Raw genomic sequence first — 15,268 nt, 5'->3', positions numbered from 1 at the left:
AAGGCAATGTCCATTTTTACAAGAGAAAAAAGCTATTATCAATTAAGCTATGAAATTAAGTTTTGATTTAAAATGTTTTGATTTCTATTAAATTAAATCATAGCAGAATAAGCTATTTAAACTGTAATTACCAGCTAGTGAGATGCATTGAAAATCTTACGGAAAAGTGTTTGTATTAATTCCTGTATTTAAAGAAGAATTATAATTTAGATGTGCAAGTGGCACTGCACTTATGATTTTTAATGAGAATATTATACTTTACCATAGCCTTAATGCTTCCCAAAAAGAGCAAGAGCACTAGGAGTAAAGAAGCTTATTTAAGGACTACTTTAATGTGTTTTCTGTCAAATGTGCACGTACAATAGTTAATAGTTGAGCATGACACTATTTTAATCAATAACTTATATCCAACTAGTATTAATGCACATCATATTAATATATATACACATATCTTTATCTCCAGATTTCATATATTAATATTTTCTTATAACATCTTTTCAGCTAAACAAGAAGTACCACTGCTTCTAGCAAATGGAAAACTGAAATGAGAAAGAGAATAATCAGCTGCTACAGTGACTCTGCAATTGAGGATGATTATTTCTCCATCAAGCAAAACTTAGTAGCAAAGCAGAGGCAGTGCAAAGCTAGATACCATTGCATGCAACTGCAACAAAGTCTATTTACAAGTATTATAAAGTTAGAAAATATGATTCTTAAGGTACCTTTCAATTATGTATATCTTTATACAGAAGAAAATATGCTTCATGAAACACCTGTAGCATAATAAGCCCGTACCCCCTACACACAGATACGTGAAGCATGATCAAACCAAAAGCAACCCTTTCCTTGGCATTCATGGCACTTTACCTTATTGGTTGTCTTAATTCCTATAAAGGTTTGCCCCAGTGGTACAGGTCGGAAACGGCCATCGAAGTAGAAGAGTCCAATGTAGGGATTGACGTGTAAAAATGCAGCAACATCAAGATAATTGGGTAATGTAGCTGAAAGGCCCAAAATCCTAATCATACTTTGTGTAGATTCAACCTATTTAAAAACAGAAACCTGTATGTGATCCAAATGTTACAAGCCAAGAAATCAAAAACCGAGTTTTAAAATATCCCTCAGAAAACAGTAATGTGAAAGAAGCAGTTAATACTTTATACAAAAGGTGAACAAAAGATGTGAGTTAGTGATTATCCCGTATTGAAGAAACGAGAGCACACTGCAATGCCATCAAGTCTTGCTTATTCATCTTCCTATTCTGTTGTATCTTTGCTCTCTGAACGGTTACTTGTCATTAACTGACATGGAGGAACAATAGCAGTAAAACCAGCTTTGTTAAGAATGGATAGTCCATTATATTATGCCCATTTATAGGCAAAACTAGGACAGCCAGTTTGGTATCATTTCTTCCTTAGTCCAAATCACACCACAATTCTGAAAAGAAAGAAGAATGTAATTCATGTCATTCCTCAGTCTTGGCTTTTGCTTAACTATTTCCACAGCTCTCTTAGACAATCTACTCTGGTTCTCTGTAATAGAGACATTTTTTTCCTTTTTTTTTTTTTTATTTTTATTTGCCCAAATGTTTGCATTATATGCCTTCCCATTCGATGAAGGGCAAAAAAAGGTGTTTTGCAAAAAAATAATCTGTTCCACAAAAGCCTGCATATTATATGTATTTCCAGGGAATTGTCAAAAAGAATGAAACCAGCCAAAAGACTTGAATAAGGCAAGTATGCAAGAATTTTCCTATTTCCTTTTGGAATACTGAGAGCCATGTAGGCTGGCTCACAAGTTTCTTACTAGCATAATTACTTAGAAGCAAAGTTCACAGTAATTTTCATCAAAAGTCTTTTTAGACACTATAACTGAAGCCATATACAAGGTTCTCAACTTGCCTTAAATTCGTGAATGTCTCATGAAAAGTAAGGCTGGTAACGTCAACCTGGCTAAGTCCTATTTAAAACAATATGAGGTTTCACTTGGAAGACAGATGTTTAAATCATTCAGGTGCTTGAGTTAAAGTGAAAGGAAGTACCATGTAATTAAAGCAGACAGAAGTTTTCAAAAGAGCATTAAAAAGTGTATGGGAAGCATTCTTAAGGAAGATAAAATACACCACACCATTAACACAGAGCTGGTGAATAGCAAGCACACCAAAATAATAAACCAAATTCCAAAAGAAGCCACCCACCACAACCGTACAGACATCAAGCAAAGCAAACCAATACTTTGCCTCGTAATGGACATGTCCCATGGCAAAAATTTGGATGCTTAAACTAAGGATGTAACCTACCAAATGACACAGAAAACCTACTGACCCTTTTACGCTTACACAAAGAGCAGCTTTGCAAAGGGAAGCCCATGTATGACAAATTCTTATATGTAAATGCAGATTTTGAGATGACTGGGATAAACGAGGGATTTAATTGTCAAAAGTCTTCCAGCTAAAGGGAACGAAAGCAGCATTTACCTTTAAGAGTACAAAGAAGCATTATCATTCCTTACACATCTTTTTATAGCTGGATTATGTGATGATGCAAGGGATACAGTCAACCTCAACTACATTGTTTTGAGGTGTCTGAGGTTTTTTTTTGGTTGGTTTAGTTTTTTTGGTGTTTCCCCACCCCCACCCCCAAGGAGGGTGAGTGGGTGGTTTTCCTTTTCATTTCTTTGGGGTTTTTTGTTTTGGTTTTGGCTCAGTCCCCTGGTGCACTGCCTCCTTCTGCACTGACCCTGATGTCTGTGAGGTTGTTTCTCACACTTCTTTCCTCACTCCTATCTCTCCCTCAACACCTGCACAGTATTTTTACCCTTTTTTTCCCTGAGGCACCACCTGCAGCCACCGCTGCCAGCGCCTGGGTACCAGCAGCCAAAACAGAAGTTTAATTTCCTTAATGTTTATACACTTTTTTTTTTAAAAAAGCCTTGAATCTCTATGAACAGTAACCACTTGCTGATATATTTCTCCTGTACTTTGTTCACAATAAGCACAATATCTGAAAGGGTAACAGCTCCAGTCTGGAGGATATTATTGATTTTGCTAAATTCAGTAACATTTTTTTTTCAAATCTTCTAAGAGCCTGAAAGCACTAGTTTGAAAATGTGCTCAGTTCCACCTGAAGGTAGGAAAGCATTTCAAGTATTTAAACAATTACCAAGAACTGTGCTTAGTAACCATGGAAGTATATGTTTTTATAGCAATTAACTGTAAGCTGTTTGTTCAGAGTTTTCTTTCAAAATATAAACGATGCCTAAAGAACAGTTACAATTTACCGAGACCTGCCACTTTCAAAACCTCTGTAAAAAGAAGCCACTTCATTGATCTGGCAGTTAGCCCTACAGTTACGGAGCTGATTGAAACCCCTGAATTACAACTCTGCATAAAAACTGCAGCGGAGAGTTAACACAAGCAAGTAATTAAAATTAATAATGTGCACAGCATATTTTAAAACAAAATATATTTTTGCATATTTTATATTATACTTTACATATATTTCTGCATATGTATGTAGCACCTACATAACTTTTCAACTTGTAAATATAAAATTTACAAATTACTTGGACAAAAATCAAGTCAGAGTGCTATAAGAAATCAGGCAATAATGTCATTTGCTCTATAGTAACATTTTGTTATTTATAATTAAATAAAGACTATTAAGACTAAGTCATTCCATCAATTTCTTTAACTTCTTTCAAAGTAATTAAAACAAAAAATATTTGGGTTTTTGCACCTACTTTTATATTGACTTAGCAACACAAAATATCAATAATATATATATGTGTGTGTGTGTGTGAAAATAGTCAAGAAACAAAACCAGGTAAATTTACCACATCAGACAAAATGTAACAATTCTCCCAAATATTTTATGCTCCTATCAAATTTAAACTGTAAACTAAAACCCTGTGTGTCTGCACATCACATACATATACAGAATGAGTTTTGTTTATTCTTTTAATTATACACAGCAATATCCAAAGAGCAGTGACTAAAACTGCACTAAACTTCAAAGTCAGAAAAACAAAATTACCTGAATATGCAATCAGAACACACTATTTATTTTCATATTTTCTTTGTGATTATAGTTCAGTTTCATTTATTTATTATTAATCTATCCAAGCACTATAGAGTGTAATTTTTCATAATAGCTTTTAGTATTCTAACATATTTTTATAACAGAGTTCTCTGCATATATTTTTCAACTACTTTTCTGACTTTCCCTTGAAGAGCAAGATTAGTATGTCTTGCTTTCAGATGCTTCTAAGGAAAAGTAAATCTTGAAAGCGCAGATTTGTGTGTACCCTTTGTAAATAGAGTACATTCAAACATTAATACTTTTTGTGTGCTGGATAACTTATTTGGTCCTAGAAGTCCCAATTAAAGATCATGCTTTCATATATAAGACACTATGAACATATAATCTTTTCCTGAAATTGCAGTAAAAATTACTGAAAAGGCATTTTTGATGACAAATTTTATGTTTACATTCCCTATCACTGGCTGGTGGTAAGCAGCCAAGTGCATTTCCTTCACTACTGGCATACAATCTCAAACATTTTGATCTTCATATGTGTCCTTATCTCAGTAAAAATATAAGTATCATTTAGAACTTATAAGACCTTTGGAAAATTGAACTGTCACAGTGTTTGCACATCATGTTCTCTGAAAGCTTTGCTATATTTTATTGATGCTGGTGTTACACTGGAAGTTAAGAAATAAAACTGCCATAACTATATTTAATTGACATATCTAATTAGAATATCTAATTCAGAAGCATTAATGACGGCAAGTGGAGAATTGACAGCACATTCACCATACACGTTTGCAGAACACAATTATCACACCATGAAATTCTACGTATACAGCTATCCAGTACTGATTTCCACACTCAAGCATCATCTGCAATTACACTGTAAATGATAAAGGATCAGGAATTGGAAGTGCCTCTCTGGATTGTAAACTGATCACAGCAGGATCATTTTCTTCCTAATAGGTTTTAAGATTTGCGTATCATCTCATTACATTACAGCCGTCACTTGAGAGCAAACAGAGTATGCACAGAGATACTCTTTTGTCTGACTTCTAAAATTCTTCCTGAACTTTTGTGATCTTCGCAGTTGGTTCCATCTCCATATATTAAAATATCACATTCACAGAATGAATTACAACCAAGCTGGAATGCACATCCCTGATTGTTCAACTTGAGCACAGAATTAAGTAGAGCAGACAAGTTTACATATCCTGATCTTTGAAGAATTGTCCACTGTTAGAAATTAATCTGATATTCAGATGACCCAGGATTACTTCAGTACACCCTCTACAGTCAGCCTGTATGCCCTTCAGATGTACACTAAAGACAAGATACACAGAAAATGACACACAAGCATTTCTTGTTTTTCAGTCTAGACGTGCAAGAAGATGAATTTGTAACTTGGGTTCCCGAGTTCATTCATACCACTGTTGAACAGGGAAGTACTGCATATGAGAGGATTCACATTAGTTTTAGTTAGATACCAGCCTACCCACAGAATGGCTATAGGTTTCAGTTTCTCACAAGATACGTGTTTTTCCCATTGTTCAAAAAAAAGGAGAAGAAAGGAAAAAAAAAAAAGTAGGAATCCTTAGAACGTTAAAAAAAAAAGAATTAAACATGTTTCAAAATGACTAAGTTTGTTAGAATGTTTCACCAGTGTTTACTTTTTATTGATATCTTGTTAACTGTCTAATGAAGAATCAAGAAGTTGTCAATAAATCCACATAGGTGGTAATTTCTTATCTTTAGGAACAAAAATGGAAAACTGAGTAAAACTGCAAAATCAAAAGTACATAGTGAAAATGGAATTACTAATACTGTTTTGAAGATTCTACATCGGACGTTATCTACAACCCAAACACTGTGCACAGAATGCATTTGTTACTAGGCAACCATCTAGTTAAGTAATTTTATAAATGAGTTCTACTATGCTTCCAGTGAACCCTGAAAATACTGTGATCTCAGTCCTCCATTTAGAACATATTTAAAAATCCAGAGGTACTGAAAAAATGTAACCATGCAGAAAGCACTATTAGAAGCCATATGATTTTCCCTCAGCTAAATACTAAGTATGCAATACTTTGCCTTAAGAAATGACATTTTGAATGTACCTATTAAGAGATTTCTAAGACCTGCACAATGCCATGCCTGTTTTTCTTGAATGACAGAATGCCTTTTCATGCTATGCTTACTGTTTTGCTCCCAAACTAAGAAAGAAAAAATACACAGTTTAACAGCTTTACCATATTATGAAAGAACATAAAACACGTGACAATCACTATAACCTTTTAAACTCCATGGATATATCACAAAAATGGAAAAACGTTCACAAATCAATAATAAAAAATGACAGGCAGAATGACTTCCTGACATCACTTCCATTGAAAGTAATAGAAAAGCTGAAGATTAATTTAAATATCTGACATGTAACATTTTCCGAACAAATGGAGGTTAGGTTTTGCTTTAAAGAAGTATTTTGTTTTAAAAAAGTAATTTTTACACAGCTACAAGGTTGCCAGAAAAGATAACAAGCTAGGTCTAGACTCATGTATTCGACTTAAGGCTGCACAACACACTGTTTAAAAATAGCATCACAGAATAACAAGAAAACATGTGTTAAATTTATCACAAGCTGACAAACTGACAGATTCTAAAAAGAATATATAATTGAAAAACAGCAATTAAAAGGGGACGCCCCTAACTGCTTTCTAAGCCTAACTCTATTCAATAATTTTATCCATGATATGCAGTAAATAAAAAAATAACTGGTGACAAGAGCAGGTGATTGGCAGAATTAATACAACTGATGTGTGTGTCAGCCACACAGGTAAATCTAGGTTGATGGTCCCATTCAAACTAAACGTCTTTTAATTTAGCTTATTCTAAAACAGGCCACAGCTGCAAGACAAGACTATTCTCAGGAAACATTCTCATAGCAACAAGTGAATCCTGCAGCGACTATAAAGAGGTTTGTCTGAGGACTTCACGAACAAGCATCTGAATGCAAGGTCTGAATATGATGTCTGAGCAAGTTAAGTACATGCAATTCTTAGGGATATAAAAAGGACAGAACTGAGTAATAGGAGGAAAACACTCTACCTCTGCCTGTGCCGCAACCAAACTAACACAAAAGTTTTATACCCAGTTTTGCTGATGTTTTAAAAATACAATCACAAACATCAGTGAAAAAAGTCCTACAACACTATAATTAGAGACAAAAAAATTATTGTATAAGGCTTCAGTAAGCTTGTTTGGTTTATCCTGTAACAGAAGATGCTGAGAAACTTAATTAGCCTATATAAGGAATATCAAAGAGACAAAAGACTAAAAGCAGTCACTCAAGATGAGAAATGAAATGCCCAATGCCATTCTAACCTCAACAGACATATATAGGAACTACAGTGGGCTATCATTAGACACAAGATATATAGATCTGATCAGCTGGTTTTAGGTCATTATCTATCAGCCTTGATTTTTCTTTTTTGAGTGAAGAAAGCTCAGAAAGGAAATGTGACAACTTCCAGGGGAAGGAGAACTCCTCCACCATCTCATGGTCACTGCAGCCAAGGCTGCCTTAGACGTTCACAGCCCCAATGAGCCCCTCCCTCCCTTGCTGGTGACTATGAGGTAGAGCAAAGCACCTCTCCTTGGCTCCTCTGCTGCCTGGAGGAGGAAGTTCTTTCATCAGTGCACTCCACAAATCTCTCTGATTGCTTATCCTGCTGTATTGTCCTGCCCATTATTTATCTAGCAACTCTGTTTATCTAATACAAAAACATGAAGCAATTGAAATTTAAATTTGAAGAGTAAGACTGATGAGAACAATATTTGTGTGTCTAAGATGGGAACTTCAGTTCCTCAAAATCTGAGAAATCTTTTACTATGGTCTTTCTTTATCATTCACATAGTTGAGAGAAGATATCAAAACTCACGTATCACTTCAGTGTAATACAATATGCTTTTTGTGAAAAAATACCTGTAAGCAGCACAGAAGTCATAAAAATCTCTGAATAATTATGACAAAATAATTCAGTGTCCTTTAAAAGCAGACAATTTTTTTCTTTCAAGCTAATAAGCTTAGTAGCTATTACAGAAGTGTGGAAAGTTTGATTAAAAAGTTTAAGCATTTCAGTTCTACATCTGCATTATGCTCTAGACAAACTTTAAACATCAAAGCTATATAAATTGGATTCAAAGAAGTTGTTTGATGTTATACCTACAGTATGTAACAGAGCTCAAAGCAATTTTTCCACCAAAATGTTTAGCAAAATCAATTTAGTCACTTGCAGAAACATTCTCTAGAATTTAAAAAGTGCAACCATGCATGAATATGCTGTTCTTTCTGCTATTAGTACAACTGTCAGCAATTTCAATATATATGCTCCTTCCAGGTTTAAAAAATGCCCTGATTCTAAAAAATGCCATAAGTTAAAATGAACATGTTAAAGTCTTACAGTAAGTGGTGTGACTCAGTGTTCATCTGGGGGGGAGGGGGGAAAGTACAACAACAGTTCAAGTATTTTGAGGTACAAACTAGGACAGACCTGGTAATGCATCAGGATATTCTTGTTTTCAGGATGTATTTGTACAGCATATGAAAATGGATCTCAAGCCATTCTTTTCTGCCACAGTTGTAGGCCCAAGCAGCTAGTTGAACACTAAATTCTTAAGACCAAAAAAAATTCAAACCCCCAAACATTTGTTTTTCTATTATCCACCATCTAAGAAAAACCCTCACACACTCCAACAAAACAGGAGATAGACTTTTTTGATAAAACAGGATAACAAGCCCTGCAATATGTAAAAGGCATTACACGACACATCCTGACCTGCACAGAAGTTGTGACATTGTCTCATAATAGAGTCTCATACAAGCTAGAGAAGTATGATCCAGATGGTACACAGAATTATTATATAGGTACACAGGTATAATAGGTATATTATAGGTACACAGAATTATTAGAGTAGCTATTAGTGATTTATTGAAAAGACTTAAGTAGTATTCAAAGGCATTTATCACAGTTCTGCCCTAGAAGTGATCTAAGAAATGACTGTTCCAGGTCAGACCAAAAATCCAACTACTTCAATACACTGTCTCCCACAGTGGGCAAAAGGGACAGTACAGAAACTGGGAAAATGTCAATGATAGTTGCCAGCATAACTCCTGGCTACTACAGCCCCTAGTCTAATCTAGTGACTATTAATCTGCAATGGATTTTTGTTTGAATTAGTTGTCTAATCACTTTCTGAATCCCTCCACTCTGAAAGAGGAAAAACAATTTCTGACATCTTAAACCGGTATACAAATAGGTCATTTCAGCAATTACTGCAGTGGTGTAATTGGCATAAGGATATTTTAGACTGATGTTGTCAATGGAGGGTTTTTTTGTTTTTTAAAAATGGAACAATTATTCTTGTTTGCATGAATACTGCATGAATATGATGTTTTTATAAATATAAATGAAAAATATGTTCTAGAACTACTTTCAGAAGGGCTGGAGAGGAGCTTGATGTTTCATGCAGAGCCATCGAAACCAGCACATTGTCCAGGGATAGGCTGAATATCCTGCGTTTAGTTCCTGCTCCAGAGACATTTATGAATTTTTATCAAAATGCGTAAAACAGAACTATAAGCAGAGCACAGAACCAAAGAACTTTAACCAAATATTTTTTCCTTTGCAAAATATAATTAAAACATTATTAGATGTGATTTTTTATGCTTAAAACATCTGTAATACTATTTTCAGTAAACTCCAGTGAAATACTTCTGAAATCAGAAATCTATTGGGTGACTAAAAGAGATAACATACAAGTTTCAATAATTTCATAATTAGTTATGGATGTATACTGCATACTTCAGAGAGCTATCCAGGTGGGCTCAGATGCTGCAGTATAAAATTTATTTTTTAAATTTTAAAACTAACCCTCTTATTATTGTTTCCATATTATAAAGGTAAAACAGCTGTACAAAACATCTCCTGTTTCTTTGTCCGCAAGCTCTCTGGGACGCTTGCAATTCAAAATATTTTTGTCTGGAATTGTTTTCTACTGCATAATTCTAAATATTTCTACAAGTACTTTTGTCTTCTGTTTAACTGTGGGGGTTTTAGTGTACTTTTAAAATGCAGTTTTTCCCTTTCTTCAACAACCTGCTTGTAAAGATTTAGAGTGGTCTCTTTCTTAACAACTTAGAATAAATACGGGTCTTCAGAAAGGTGGTGAGGTAGTTAATTTCAAGATTTGTGTTTTGTTTTTCTTCTCAGCTGTTTCACTTCAGAAGGGTTACAAATTAGTAGCTTCAATTCTGGATGAATTAAACTCCAACTTGGTAGGTAAAACAAACCTTGAAATTCTATAAGATTAAAGCACTCTAGAAAGCTATTTTTTAAATAAGTGTTGAAGTAAGATACTGATTTATTACACTAAATGCACTAAATGTAGGAGCCAGTACCCAAGACATAATTGCCTCAGATTTTATATTCCTGAAGTTACCTGCACAGGCTTGACAGACACAAAAAGGAAAGGATCTATGGAAGATTTGTGTCCAAATGAAACAAGGATGCCAAGCTGAATAACGCAGGACAGACACAATGGCTCTAGACATCTATTTTGGACAGCTGATGCCTACCTTAGAAGTCTCACAAAACTTTGCATTAGAAAATGAATGAGTCTTGCAATCTGACATGAAGACAATGACCATCATGGCCACTGCTAAAAGCTGAGATGCTTTACTTTAAGGACACCTAAGGAAAACAAGGTTATCAAAACCATTTAAGAAAAAAAACCACTGTATCAAGCAGGTTAAGCTTCAGAGCCTGTCCTGGTTTCAGCTGGGGTGGAGTTAACTTTCTTCTTAGTAGGTAGTACAGTGCTGTGTTTTGCTCTGATGTGAGAACAATGTTGACAGCACACTGATGTTTTTAGTTGTTGCTGGGTAGTCTTTACACTAAGCCAAGGATTTTTTGGTTTCTCAGGCCCTGCCAGTGAGAGGGCTGGAGGGGCATGGGGAATTCGGAGGGGACACAGCCAGGACAGCTGACCTGAACCAGCCAAGATGTATTAAATACTATGGGACATCATGCTTTGTATGTAAACTTGGGAGGGGGGAGGTTAGCTGGGGCCTGGGGATTGTTGCTTGGGGACTGGCTGGGCATCGGTCAGTGGGTGATGAGCAGTTGTACTGTGCATCACTTGTTTTCCTTTCTCCCTTTCCCTCTGGATTTTATCCTTTCCCCTACCTTTCCATTATAACTGTTGATGTTATTTATTATTATTATTGTTGGTTTTATTATTATTTCATTTTTATTCTGTTTGAATTACTAAATTGTTCTTATACCAACCCTTGAGTTTTACATTCCTTTCCGATTCTCTTCCCCAGCCCTCTGGGTAGTGGAGGGAAGTCAGCAAGTGGCTGTGTGGTGCTTGGTTGCCAGCTGGGGTTAAACCACAATGGTGCCTTTGAACCAGGTAGTCTAAACTTCACAAAGCCCTACTCTCCATAAAAAGTAAAAATAAAAATATCTTTCCAAGTTTAGCTTCTAAGCAATTTTACTTATGTTGTACTTTACACAGGAACTTTACATTTTCTGTACTGGATTACAGCAGACATGCATTTTGTTCTGTTCTTAGAGGAGCTGGATTCAGACGATTCAGAGCACCTTAACAAGGTTATTGTAGTCTTACCAAGCAAAAAGCATCTTGAAAGCTAAAAGGCTTTAAACATTTAACATGCTACAAACAGAGCCATAACAATAGCAATTGTGTTTATTTTTAACTTGTTACAGGTTATTTGTATTGACATACTTTTGCTCTGCATGACCAAAAAAAAAAATTGCACTCTATCCTCTCCTTACCATTATTTATCCTAATTTAATCCTTTTTATTCATCCCTAAATTCTACATTTTATTTTTCTGGTAAACGCACATCTCACCATTGAGACCAATCTTTTTTATCACCTAACTGTGAATCCTTCTTTAGTACAAGATTTAAGAAAAAAACCCCACAAATTTATCCTTTTCTCCTTTTGCTGTTTCAAATCTTGATATTTAGGAACTACCACTAAAGCATGAGGAAAAAAACACAAAGGACCAATTATGCTAAAGTACAAATTACGTAGTATTTTTCTAGCAGTATTGAAAGTTTTATCTAGATTTAAGACACTACTCTTACTTAAAAAGAAAAAAATCTAGGAAAACTGCTTATTAAAAATCAGCATTTCTGGTAAGAAAATATTTTCAATTTTGTTTATGTTAAAAAATTAACCTGATTATTATTTGTTTAAATACATTTAATTTTGCTTTTACTTGTACAGTAGGTAAATCAAGTAAATAAATCGTAAGTAAAGAAATAGCTCTGTAATAGATCATGGAATTTGTAGCTGATTTAATACAGAAGAGAAGGTAGAAGTCAAAAATTTTTCTTCATTCTTAGTACAGAATAGCTATGAAATAAATTGCAAGCTGCCTAAGCATTGCTCCTTTTACACTGACATCTATCTATTCTTGACCAATATAAAATTATTTTGAACATTTTTTTTTGCCTCTTACCTGTCGTAAAGTACGTGCTACTATACTTTCAAGTACTGGTCCTCTGTCTTCGTGCAACAGATGAACTTCATCAAGAACCAAGAGTTTTACCAGCTGAGAGAGGGCTACATCACCGACACTTTTTCTTGTCACTACATCCCATTTCTCTGGAGTAGTCACAAGCATCTAGTAGAGCAGAAAAAAGAAATATTAAGCATTCACAAAGAAAAAATCAGATTTAAATTTATTAAAAACCCCAATATTTTAATACACAGTAGAGTAAATGCAACGTAGAACTTAACAAAGCTATTTTAAGTTTTACCTGCTTTATATAAGAGGCAGACACAATTTGCTGCATCTACATGTGTTAGCCATTAGTAGGATTTTGCATGGAAAACCATATGGAAATATCAACTAATAACTTCAAGCTAATGTGCATCATTTGTATACATTTTTCACATTAAAACAATTAAGCAGCTATACAGAATCAATTCTTTATATAATCATGCAAGTCATTTAGAACCATAGAATCATTTAGCTTTGAAAAGACCTTTAAGATCATCAAGTCCAACTATTAACCCAGGACTGCCAAGTCCGTCACAACACCATGTCCCTAAGTGCTGCACCCTATGTGTTTTTTAAACACCTCCAGGGACGGTGTTTAAAACACCACTTGCCTGGGCAGCCTGTCTCAATGCTTGACCATCCTTTCAGGGAAGAAATTTTTCCTAATATCCAATCTAAACCTCCCCGGTGCAACTTCAGGCCATTTCCTCTTGTCCTGTCACTAGTTATGTGGGAGAAGAGACATACTTCCACCTGCCTACAACCTCCTCCCAGACAGTCCTAGAGAGTAAATAAGGTCCCCCGTCAGCCTCCTTTTCTCCAGGCTAAACAACCCCAGTTCCCTCAGCTGCTGCTCATAGGACTTGTGCTCCAGACCCTTCACCAGCTCTGTTGCCCTTCTCTGGATGTGCTCCAGCACCTCTATGGCCCTTTTGAAGTGAAGGGCCCAAAACTGAACCCAGGATTCAAGGCGCAGCCTCACCAGTGCCCAGTACAGGGGGACAATCATTGCCCTAGTCCTGCTGGCCACACTGTTTCTGATACAAGCCAGGATGCTGTTGGCCTCCTTGGCCACCTGGGCACACTGCTGGATCATGTCCAGCTGGCTGTTGACCAGTACCCCCAGGTCCTTTCCCCCAGGCAGCTTTCCAGCCACCCTTCCCCAAGCCTGTAGTGCTGTGGAGGGTTGTTGTGACCCAAGTGCAGGACCAGGCACTTCTCCTTGCTGAACCTCAAATGTAACGCATGCATCCAACTAATAATTATGTGATAAAATATCTATAACCTTCACCACAGCAGATACTTAAGACCCTCATCATACCTAAGCTTGAGCTAATAGTTCCCAGTTCCCTATGAAATACTTTCTCCCTAAGGCATAATTTCAAGTTGTACATATTGATATCTTGATCCCAGGACTGGCAAAACAGATTAAACTACTTCTACAAGTCCGAGAAAAGATAATTTCCAAACTTTACTGTTTCATGCAGATACATCTGTGGTAAGTCTCTATTATGGTGCCACGCATGCTCTTGCATGGCTTCTCTTTTTGCATAAATCCCTAAGTAACAGACTATCAAACAGATAAAACTGAGGTACGGTTGGTCAATTGCCAAACAATCATAGTACCCTCCATTCCACACAATGAGAACATACGCAGCAGTCACTTCATATGACCTTAACACAAGAATTCAAGAAAGCAGCATTTTAAAATCTAAAATCAGACATAAAGTGGTCACTCTAAATAAAGCACCTCACTGCTCCCCTCAAAAAAATTCTCAGCACCTTTTTAAATAGAAATAGAAATGCAGATTTCTTATACACTATTCAACAGAAATAAATTTCTATTTAAGTGCCAACTGCTATGTACAAATCCCACCTAGAACTGAATCTCATCTACTGAAACTCAATCTAACTTGCCTGCAAGTTGTGACTATGATTTATGGGCAATTATTTATTGCCTACTCATAACAAATCTAATGAATCACCACCTATAAAAGCTTGAGGTTTCTGGGACAGGCATAAAGCTTACCTTACAGTATCACTTATTTCACAAAAAAAAAAAAAAAAAAAAAAAAAGAGCTTAGTACTACTAAAATAAAGGTTACTTTGCAGTTGAAAATCACTCAGAAAATAAAAAGGAAAATTCAAATTTTGCTGTTTCATAGGTCCCAATAGAAAAGTTTAGAAATTGGGCAAATCTTGTTCAGGCGACATCTACAGCAAATTGAATGCTTTAATGAGTGAAAGAGAACAGGGACTGTTTGATTATCTTGACTGAAATGAAACTTCTTTAAAATTCAACTACCAATCATTGAAAGATATTAAGAACTGGCAAAATGGGGAAACTTCTAACAGCTTTGATAAATAGGCATGATACTAAAAGAAAACACAGTGATCATGAACTACTTGTTTATAAATAAGCTTATCAACTTGTGACAGGATCTAGAGAACAGCACACTTGTTTTCTAAAACTCTACTGACATTGACTAAATTCCAGTCAACAATTTCAAATTACCTTATCCTACAAAGAGGACAGAAAAAAATGCTTGATAGATGACCAAACTTGGCTATGACAGAGCTTTCAAAATAGGAATTCTGAATTGCCTTCCTACTTCTAACAGTATAACCTGATTTGACAA

At 35.4% G+C, this 15,268-nt stretch overlaps 1 protein-coding gene across 1 annotated transcript in view; it reads right to left on the bottom strand.

The window, feature by feature from the left end:
* Positions 1-15,268, bottom strand: part of ASCC3 (activating signal cointegrator 1 complex subunit 3) — a 281,105-nt gene that overhangs the window by 156,576 nt on the left and 109,261 nt on the right. Inside the window, exons 11-12 of the mRNA XM_056342568.1 lie at positions 12,585-12,749; positions 868-1,044 (exon numbers count right to left, since the gene is read on the bottom strand). Coding sequence (XP_056198543.1) covers positions 868-1,044; positions 12,585-12,749 — 342 coding nt within the window. The remainder of the gene's footprint in view (positions 1-867; positions 1,045-12,584; positions 12,750-15,268) is intronic.

The sequence above is a fragment of the Falco biarmicus genome, chromosome 6, assembly GCF_023638135.1.
Source record: "Falco biarmicus isolate bFalBia1 chromosome 6, bFalBia1.pri, whole genome shotgun sequence".
Classification (NCBI taxonomy): Eukaryota; Metazoa; Chordata; class Aves; order Falconiformes; family Falconidae; genus Falco; species Falco biarmicus.
This window is presented reverse-complemented; position numbering and strand designations above follow the sequence as displayed.